Raw genomic sequence first — 11,321 nt, forward strand, 5'->3', positions numbered from 1 at the left:
ACAAAAGAAAATTCTGAATTATTTTCATACGGGGCACCCTGGGGCTACACGAATAAAGAGCCTCATGAGGTCCTATGTTTACTGGAAGAGTATGGACACTGATATAGAAGGCACGGTAAAGTTATGTAAGGGATGTGCATTGGTTGCAAAAGCGCCCCCAATACAATTTAGCCCGTGGCCTAAAGTGGACCAGCCATGGCAAAGAATACACGTAGATTATACAGGCCCACTGGATGGAAACTATTATTTAATAGTGGTAGACAGTTTTTCAAAATGGCCTGAGGTATTTTGATGTAAAAGTCCAATGACGGATTTTACAATCAATGCTCCTCACAAATTGTTCACTAGGTTTGGTGTTGTTGATTGTCTAGTGTCAGACAATGGCACACAATTCACTTCAGCAGATTTAAAAAGTTTCTGTGAGGATTTCCAGGTTAATCACATAACGACTCCAACCTATCATCCCCGATTGAACGGTTAGGCAGAGACGTTTGTAGACACACTGAAAAGAGCCCTGAAGAAGGCTAAAGGAACACCCTCAGAAAAGGCACTACAATAGTTTTTACAAGTTTACCGAATTACACCAAATGAAAACACTCCATCGAAGATGTCGCCGGCAGAGTTAATGTTCGCGAGAAAAATTAGGCCCGTCTTCGAGAAACTTTTGCCAAAAACAGGTGAGACCGCCAAATTCTATAGTTCCTAAAAAGAGGTATTTACCGGGTGAAAAGGTATTTTTCTAGGTACACAAAAATAATAGTACGGTGTGGGATCTACGAAAGGTCCAGAAAAGGATCGGTCGGATGGTTTACATTATCGAAGGTCCAAGATTTACGCACGAGAAACATTTAAACCAAATTTGGAAACGTATAACTGATGATGAAAGACAACCTCCTGCTGAACAAGAAGAAGTAATGGACCAGATATATGACATGTTCGACTTGGTAACACCACAAGCAGCCGGACAATGCCGGTCCTCCAGGAAAAGGAAAATGACCAACCTGATAGAGATCAATCCCAGGAAAAAGAGCTATACGATCATCCCAGGGGAATGAAAAGCTCGGGAGGGGGGTGTTGTAGGGTACAAATCACCCTTAATCTGAGAACTAAGTGGAATCAACCAGTCCTATGCAGAGTCTCGTAACTCAATTCATTCAGCTTCTGTAGGGTCAGTTGAGCAACATGCGGGCGAGCATTGTAATGGAGAAGAATTAGTCCCTTCATATTGACCAATCTCGGGCACATATGTTGGAGCTTCTGGTGCATTTTGTCAATTTGTCAGCAGTACTTCTCTGCCGTAATTGTTTTTCAAGAAGCTGTGATGGATGAGACCGGCCAAAGACCACCAAACAGTCACAATTGATTTTTCCAAGTACTCTAACCACTGTGTCACGGGTACTTGTGTGATGCAACTCTTTCTCGTATATTTTTAAACTTTTTTTATATTTTAAAATATCTTTAAAGATCATTTCATATCTGATAAATTGATTTGTCCGCAACGACCCATGGCACAGAAAAATCAATTGTAAAAAGTGATATTCTCCTGAAGGTTGAAGGTTCAATACACAGTGTGAGCAGCTAAAAATACAATTGCGAATTACTTAGGACCTCTGTCCAGTCATGGCTGATGAAACAAGAGCACGCTACCCCTGTGAAGTAAATAAAGGGTTCCACTCGAAATTCCATCCAAATTCCCGAGTTCGACAGAAATATTCCTGAATTCGATAAGACACACCTGAAGAAGGTTGGAGGTTTCATCGACCGAAACGTTGTGAAAATCACAGTCAAGATGAGAACAGTAGTCCAATGAATCCAAATAATACGAAATATAGAAACGTTCTGAGAAAACATTTTTATATAAGAAATAATAATATAAAAATTACTTTCATGTTAGTAAATGTTCGTACTAGTTACAAGTCAATATGTTCCTAGTGTATTGGGCAGCCTGGCATTGTGGATGTGTGTGCGTTTACCTTTTTTATTGTCTGTGTGCATAAATTTGTACGAGTGATGAAAGACTGGATATGTGAGTCATTGAATTATTTCACTTTGCCATCTATGCCAAGTACCCGGGTGGGGGTGAGTGGACCTTCTTGAGTTACTTTCACTGGGTCAGTCGGCTGATTGAATCATTCTCAAATTGATTTTCATAATTAAGTCTTATAGAAATTTCTAAGTTTGCACTGGTTTATTACATTCATGTATAGGTGTTACTTTTTAAGGTTTGGAAAGATTTCGATTGGCTAAAAATATATTTGAGTTCACACAGCCATGTCAAAATTTCCTTACTTTGGAGGGTGAGGAGGAAATCAAATTCACACAAAGCGAAGCAGAGAAGAAAAGGGTGTATATAATTAGAGCCATTTGATTTTTTTTTCTTTTTGCTTTCGTAGGAATCACTTTTTGATGAAGTCACCACAACTACACATCTAAAGCAAGAATAGGTTTAAGGCTCCTAAAATTCATACTAGAACTGTCCATAAGGACCTGTTGTGTTATAGATATAAGCATTAAGTATTAATCAGTCCTAAGTGACAGTCTGCTGAAGGTTAAAGGTTCAATCCTCAGTGTGGGCGATACTAAACATACAATTACTGGAGATATCTACGAAAACAAGCTGTGGATTGAATAAAGGGTTCCATTCGAAATTCTGTACAGATTCTGTGTTCCCCAAACGCATCTGAAGAAAGTTGGAGGTTACATCGTCCAAAACGTTGTGAGACTAACATCTTAGGTGAGAATAGTAGTCTGAATAATCTAAAAACTACAAAATTAAGAATCTTCATCTAAAAAATTCTGAAATTCAGTTTTTAAAATGAACTCAATAACTTTAATAAGCCATTTCAAGCTTTGCTTGCACACCTAAAATCAGACAAAAACAAAAGCTTCAAGTTATTTAGGTTAATGTGATTCAGGTGGGCTGTTGAGGTTCTCAAAAAAGTCTGATCTCAAAGTATTATTTGAATTTAATATTTATCACGTGTTCATTATTACTAACAATACAGGTGTCATCTAGATTTCATGTTACTATTATCTCAATTATTTTTATGCTAATATGGGGTGAGGGATGGTGCGAAGGGGGAACTTGTTTGACGACACCGAAAGGCGTTAACACACACACATACATACATATCTATAAAAGTGAAAATATCTGTCTGTGTACATTTCCCTACAAAACTACTCTGTCAATTTTCAATCTACAAACTCGAGATTTGGGATATTGAGATTTGGGAAAATGTTTTCAATTGGTTTTTGGACAGAAATTTGGGTGTCAAGAGGTCAAAGTTCAATGATTTGACTTTTGAGAACTCCACCAAACTCCTCCTCCAATTTTGGGTCTAAGCACTCGAAATTTTAGGTGTAGGTTATTTGAACATGGATCAAACTTTTTAATTTAGTTTGAGCGCAAAATAATAAATCTTAAGTGGTCAAAATTGGGGTCAAAGTTTTAAAAAATTTGACTTCTACGGTCTCTACCAAATTACCCAGCCAATTTTTGGTCTAAACATTTGAAATTTTACATAAAGTGTATTCAGGCATGCAGCAAGCCTTTTAATCCGTTTTTGGACGAAAATTTGACTGCCAAGAGGTCAAAGTTGAAAGAGTTGACCTTTGCAGACTCTACTAAACTCCCCCACCAATTTTTGGTTTAAACATTTGAAATTTTAGATGTAGGTTACCTGGACATGAGTCAAACTTTTTAATATATATACATATGTACATAAAGTTATGAACAGTACATAGGGCCGAGCTAAGGCAGGCTGAACTGCTAGTATGTATATAAAATAGATACGATTTTTATGCTTTAGAAAAAAAAACATTATAGCAATAAAACACGGACACCACCTATACATGCAATACCTGATGCGTGCTTCCAGTTACTATCAAGGAATTTAATTCAATGTACTAAATTCCTACAATAATTCTGAGGAGAATCATTAGCACAAATAAGTTCTACTTGCATGCGGTAGCAAGACACTTCCTCACTCTATTCTTGTGTCCTCCGCTTGTCCCATAGTTTACACCATTGCTAAAAATTTTATAAGTTTCAATTATTATACGCGTACATAATTATTTCATTTTATCATTTCATTTTATTAACAACTATATATTATTCATTCAGTATGTAAATGACGAACGCTCCCTTTTGGTTTGGTTTTTTAGTTCCAGCAATTTGATTGGCTTCTCAAATTTGTTTCATGATTTAAGAGATTGCATTTTCGAACACTTTCAGAATGATTTTACTAAAATTCAATATGACTTTGTTTCCACTTTTCTGAAAAATAAAATAAAAAATAGAACCGTCCGCTTACACACATAGCAATACGACACAGATTTTCTGACTGCTTACCACAAACAATACACACAGTTTTATTAGTTTATTTAAAAGACTCTTTCCATAGCTACTAACGTAATAGATGTACTGAGACTAAAGCTGCTTTCAGGACTGCCAGCAACCACTGTAAAAGAGTAATAAAAGATGCAAGAGGGCTATATGCTCAGTCTGTTAAATCCAAAGTAGCTGAGCAACGGCTTGGTTCCTACCAGTTTTGGCAAATAGCAAACAGGATCCTGAACAGAAGCATGCGTTCTATCCCAACCATCATCAATGGACCTGAGGTCATTTCATCAGCATCAGACAAGGCCAAACTATTTGCCAATAACTTTGCAAATAATTCTACCCTAAGTGACAAAGGCCATCAACTCCCCGTATTTCCTCCTATAACAGACAGCACGCTATGCAACATACAAATATCTGTACGTGAGGTCCCCAAGCTAATCAAGCACGTTGATTCCAGTAAAGCAACTGGCCCTGACGGCATTCCAATTATAGTGTTGAAAAAGCTTCAACCAGGACTTGCCCCCATATTTACAAAACTGTTTAAGCATTGTCTTAAGGAGAAGTGCTTCCCAACACCCTGGTAAACCTCATCAGTATGCTCTGTATTTAAGAATTCAGGTGATAAGTCATCTCCCTCTCAGTACAGACCAATAAGTCTTCTGTGTGTCATGAGTAAGTTGCTGGAATCCATATCAAATAAAGAAGTAGTCAACCACCTCAGCAGAAATAACCTTCTTAGTGACATTCAATGTGGTTTCCATTCTGCAAGATCTACAGCAGATGTGCTAACAGTTATATCTCATAGGATTAGTGAATCTTTTGACATGGCTTCCTTTCTAGGGCAATTGCTCTCGACATATCAAAGGCCTTCGATAAGGTATGGCATAAAGGCCTACTTCACAAGATTTCCAGCTATAGTATAACTGGAAATATTTTCTCAATCCTTAAATCGTTTCTCTCCGATAGGCTCATAAGAGTAGAGGTTGATGGACAAATATCAGAGGCCTGCGGTATTAATGCTGGAGTCCCTCAGGGGTCCATCCTGGGTCCAACTCTCTTCCTGATCTACATCAATGATCTCCCAAAATACATACTTAAATCATTTGTTGACATCTATGCTGATGACACGACCATCTATGGCAACACATCAAAGGCCGTAAATGACAAAGTTCTCTCTGATTCTCTCTTCTCTGATCTTGAGCATGTGGTACAATGGGGGAAGAGATGGCTGGTTACTTTTAATGCATCTAAAACCATCATCATCGCCCTGATCCTCATCTGTCATCAATTGAAATGGATGGCTCTCGTCTTGGGGAGACTCTCTGTTTGGACAAGCTTCTGAGATTGACTTTTACTCCTGATCTGAAATGGAACACATAAATCAAGTCTGTTGCCAAGGTCGCTGAAAAGATGGTGGGATCCTTCTACTGCTCCAGAAGATATCTCACTACTGATGCAATTCTCTATCTATATAAAAGCCAAGTACATCCAAGGATGGAATACTGCTGCCATATCTGGGCAGGAACTGCTAAAAACAGCCTATCCTGCTTTGACAGAGTACAAAATAGACTTTGTGGTTTAGTGGGGGATGCCCTTTTCTCTTCCCTGCAACCTCTCTCCTACAGAAGAGACGTTGCGAGCCTGTCTTTCTTTTATCATTATTTCCATGGCAGGTGCTTATCTGAACTCCAATCTTTGGTCCCCCCTTGCCAATCTTTCACGAAAAACACGCGTCTAGCTGAAACCATTGTCAATAATTTTCTCCACTCTAAATTAAAACATAGATTCCACGAACAAAGCTTTTTTCTTAAAAGTGCACGCCTGTGGAACTCTGTTTCGTTTGCCCGTTTCCCACCTGACTACAACTTGGATGTCTTCAAGTCCAACATAAACAAACTCCTGATAAACCACCCCCTTAAGTAAGACACTTTATCAAATCTCCATTACTAACGATTACTACGATATTATCCCATTGATTACTGTACACGCAATAACCCTTATCCCCGAGTGGCTTCCAGGCCTTGATAAGTGGTGACTACAATGTAAAAAAAAAAAAGTCACACTACAAAACTATTCACATTGACTATTCTTTAAATAAATTATGAAATTGTTTTGTTTACTGGCAGTACCCTTAAAATGCATCACTGGATTGCCATGAATAACAGAGATGTACCCAGGGTAATGAAAACTCATGAGTTTCCGGCCACGGTTATGCCACCTCACATCTTCAAAGTCGGCTTGAAAGTTAACACCAAAGTGTACCTGGATGTGCTGAAGAGTGGTTCAATCAGGTGGCTCTGGGTGTAGTAGAAGGACTCGGCACTGGCCCACAAGTCCAAAGAGACCCAGGTTTCAGAAGGAGTGCTACGACTTTGTACCCTTCTCTCACTGATCTCCTTCTCCCCTGACCTAAACGAACTGGACTACTTTGTTTGGTCATACATCGAGAACATCACCAACATGACTTCTCACAACACCAAAGTCAGCCTGATCGCCGCCATCTGTTGAGTATTCGCCAAGCTTCCACCGCCACTTGTGGAAAAGGCATGTTCCCAGTTCTGGACCCGTATCAAGGCGGTGACTGAGGCTGAAAGCGGCTACATTGAATAAATGTCAACTCTACTACATAATCAAGTTACCTGAATTGATTTTTTTCAATAAAAGTTTAAAAATAAAGCTGTAGTGCAATTTTCTTTAGAGCGACACTTTTATCGTTCCACCCCGTGAATAAGTATAAAAAGCATTTATGAAATTTTGGCCATTACTTGATTTTTACGATTTTTATTAATAACACATGTACATATGCACCTTCAAATGGCTACGCGATAGGAACGTTGTTTTAAAGCGTCCATAGTGTAAACACGATATTAGTTTTGCTTTTTTATTATTTTCGTATGCTTAAAAATATATTGGGTAGTCCTGATAATTATTTATATAAAAAAAATGAGATAGCATCAGTCACTAATAGTAATACTCTTTAGCCAACACATCTAGACAAACCATTAATAAATTAGATCTTTTTTTCTCCCAATGGCTTTTAACCATCATTTACTTTCTGGTATGTCTTTGTATTGCCGCTAATACAGCAGCCCCAACTGTGTGTCGAGAATTAATTCAGTTTTTCTCTCCGCATTGCTAAACTTAATCAAATACAATATTGAATATTCTAATTCTTTAATGGGATTCAAATTCGACTGATCGATTTCCGATTTCATTGTTTGTGTCATCAGTAGGGCTATGACAACAGCATATTTTTTTTTCATTTTCATTGTTTTGATTCTAGTGTATATATCCGACACAGTTAGACACAGTTAATCAACGAAGAACAGCATCACTTTATATAAAAGCATATAAGATGTCAACGGATATACACGAGAGAGTCAAAACAATTATAAAAAATATGCTGTTGTCCTAGCCCTAGTCATCAGTCTCCACTATGCTTGAATTCTCACAGTAAATAAAATTCACGCTGTTTTTTATTTTTTTATTTTTTTTAGCCAGCATGTCTATTATGATCATTCTCCAAGGAAGCGTACGCAGTTTCGGAATTTTCGTCGTGGAACTTCAAAGGGAATTTGAAACCACCGCCGCTGCCATCTCATCCATTCTGTCCATTCAAGCTATCGCCAACTGCATAACATGTTAAGTATTATTACAACTTTAAAACATATAACACTAGTAGACCTACACAGCATTGCCGCCTTATTGCACGTTGTCTATCAATCTCCAGTCCCTGTTCCGCCAGCACCATATTACATCCTTGTGTTTGTTTTACAAGTATGTCCATGAAATATACTCTATAGATCACCCCCCCCCCCCGAAGTGTATTTTTACGTTTGTGAAAATATATATACGTATTACATGTTTTTTTATTTTTTTATTTTTTATTTTTTACCGTAATCCGAAAAAAGCATCTACAGCTAAATATTAAAAGATTTAAAAAGAATCGGAATCGGTAATTGTATCGGAATCCGTGAAAATGTTGAAATCGCCCCATCACTACTAATAAACTCCCTTCCTCCAAACGTTACAGCCTACTTACACACTACCTTTCTAAAGCATATTTTATTATCTGCCTATCAATATTGTTAGCTAGTAGGCCGCCTGGTCGTAAAATACGCATAAATATTATATTTTAATTAATACAGAAACTGAGACGCGCATGCGAGTATTATGTTTTATCACTTCTTGTTAGTAAAAGAAATACTTGAGTCGAGATGGAAACCAAAACTTAAAGACAGTGATTGAAGTACGATAACTATTAGGCCAGCTTGACACGAGTTTTTAAAAGTGTTCTCTAACCTATTTATTCTTAACATAAGGAATCTGTCATGTGAACCATTCACACGTGCATATTTGTGAAACAGATATAAAACATAAAAATCCGACGATCCCCACGTATCAATTTTTTTCAATTTTGACCCTTTAACAGCCTTTTTTTTTCCAGATGAAAACCGATTAAAACGTTTTCCACATGTTTGAATACACTATATACTAAATTTTAAGTCTATAGATCAAAAGTTCGTTGAGTATATAGGTTGAGAAGTGTTCTCAAACACACATACACACACATTTATAGATGTATAGACAACACTGGTGCAGTGGGAAAATCGATAAATACACTAACGATTTCAAGTTTTATTCTCGTCCGAATCACAAATTCTTTGTACATTTATTCATATTTTTAAATCACAGTTGACTTTTTACTTTTATGGAGGGAGAGAGATAAATAAATCGGGGAGTTATTTTGGTGCTTATTAAGAACTAGTGGGGTGCCTGGCGTTGCCCAAGTGTGTGTAGATTGTGAAGTAAGGAACCCCAGAGTGAGAGGGTAAAAAAAGTGATACTAGAGGGGCGGGGGGGGGATCAAAACAACAGTCGGCAAAGGTGTTAAAAAAGTGGTAGCAGACAAGCAGGCTTGAACCCGTAACGCGAAGGAGGAAAATAAAAAAAAACTGATATCTTAGTCGATGTCTCCATGCCATGACCGGAAGTCACGAACGTCAAAATTAACTGTAGTCAATCGAAAAGGGGACGATGACTTGCTAAAATGGCGGCGCAAAAATCGACCCCTTCTTGTACAAAACGGCCGAGTTTAGGGTGAAGGAATTAATGTTTTGGGCTAAATTTTCGATATTTGTCGTCCGAAGAATCAATACTTAAAACGATACCGGTTTTGTCAGGTTCTGTCGCTTCTGTAAAAAGTTTTTGCTAGACATACAAATACACACACATACAAATACACACACATATAAATACACACACATACAAATACACACACACGCACATTTTGCCCTTATATATATATAGACTAGCCTGGGTGTTTGGAGGTGTGTGTTGAGCAAAAAAAAAAGTGGTAGTAGGCAGGCAGCCAGGCAGGCTCGAACCCGTACCACAAAGGAGGAAAAGAACGTGAAAAAGTGACACCTTTGCCGTTGCGCCCATCGCCAAACCGGAAGTGACATAGGTTTAAATTAAGGCTAGTCAATCGAAAAGAGGAGATGACTTTCGAAAATATCGACGGAAAATCGACCCCTCTCTGTAAAAAGTGCCCTGTTGAGTGTGAAGGAATTAATGTTTTTATCCAATTTTTCGATATTTGTTGCTCGAAAGGTAGGGCTTCAAAACAGTACCGATCTCGTGAACATCCATTGCCACTGTTTTAGGCATACATACATACATACATACATACATACATACATGCATGCATACATTTAAACAGACATGTGATATATATATATATATATATATATATATATATATATATATATTACATTTTGGTGCTTATTAAGAATTACACTAAATAAAAAAGTACAGAAAATACACACAATTCTTTATGATGTACGTAGCATTGAGAATGATGTTGACTATGTAGAAAAATAAAGTCGGGACCACAAAAGGTCGCTCTTTTTAATGGTACCACTCCTGCCTTCATAGCTCTTGAACTTTTCAGTTAAAAAATAGGAGGCTTTACCACTTTGAACTACCCTCGTACTAGTTGCAGTATTCGTCAATGTCGTATTTCTCAAATCTTTTTCTTCTGCAGGTAAGTTTAAATGAAAAAAAGCTTGTTTTTTTTGTTTGTTTGTTTTTTTTGTTTTTTTTTGGAATCACAACAAAATAGTTAATTAATCAAATGCCTTATTCAGTTTTATGGTTATGAAATGCTAGGACACTTTGACCAAACAAAAAAGTGCTTAGTGTGTGATGATAACCCTAGACACTTGTTTAGTGCGAGATTCGAAATCTGAAAGATGATATGAAATAGTGGAATTTGCTTATTCCCACAATCACTAATCGAACGAAAATAGTTTATTTTGTTGTTCATGAGTTTGGCGTAGCGATAAAACTTTGCACCATTCTGACATATTCCCTAAGACATTTCATTACTTCCTCTGTTTTCTGCATGGTGATAGTGATTTGGCGTCCTCGACGAAACATCTTCCAACAGATATTTTAACTGAAGAAATTTTTTTTTTTTTTTACACAGTGATCATCACTTATCAAGGCCCGGAAGCCACCCAGGGATAAGGGTTATTGCAAGTACATTACGTTAGTATGGAGATTTGGTGAAGTGTTTACTTAAGGGGGCGGTTCATTAGGAATTTGTTAACGTTGGACTTGAAGACATCCAAGTTGTAGTCCGATGGGAAGCAGGCAGACGGAACAGAGTTCCACAGGCGTGCAGTTCTAAGAAAGAAGCTTTGTTCATGGAATCCACGTTTTGATTTAGGCACAGATAAAGAGTGGAGGAAATTTTTCACAGTGGATTCAGCTAGACGGGTGTTTTTCGTGAAAGATCGGCGAGAGGGGACCAGAGATTGGAGTTCAGACGAGCACCTGCCATGGAAATAACGATAAAACAAGGATAGGCTCGCAACGTCTCATCTGTGGGAGAGAGGTTGCAGGGTAGAGAAAAGGGCATCCCCACTAAGCCACGAAGTCTATTTTGTACTCTGTCAAGGCAGGATAGGCTGTT

General features: G+C 37.7%; 1 protein-coding gene across 16 annotated transcripts in view; it reads left to right on the forward strand.

Moving 5' to 3' along the window:
* The window catches only part of LOC145263147 (putative monocarboxylate transporter 5), a 643,731-nt gene that overhangs the window by 417,795 nt on the left and 214,615 nt on the right, over nucleotides 1–11,321 (forward strand). For 14 of the 16 annotated variants that reach the window (XM_080120122.1, XM_080120134.1, XM_080120133.1 and 11 more), the window contains one exon: nucleotides 7,840–7,983. The exons of the other annotated variants lie outside the window; for them this stretch is intronic. In XM_080120122.1, the coding sequence (XP_079976248.1) occupies nucleotides 7,840–7,983 (144 nt within the window). The remainder of the gene's footprint in view (nucleotides 1–7,839; nucleotides 7,984–11,321) is intronic. 16 annotated transcript variants of the gene reach the window in all.

This window comes from Euprymna scolopes, chromosome 38 (genome assembly GCF_053919585.1).
Source record: "Euprymna scolopes isolate OS-2025 chromosome 38, ASM5391958v1, whole genome shotgun sequence".
In the NCBI taxonomy this organism is placed as follows: domain Eukaryota; kingdom Metazoa; phylum Mollusca; class Cephalopoda; order Sepiida; family Sepiolidae; genus Euprymna; species Euprymna scolopes.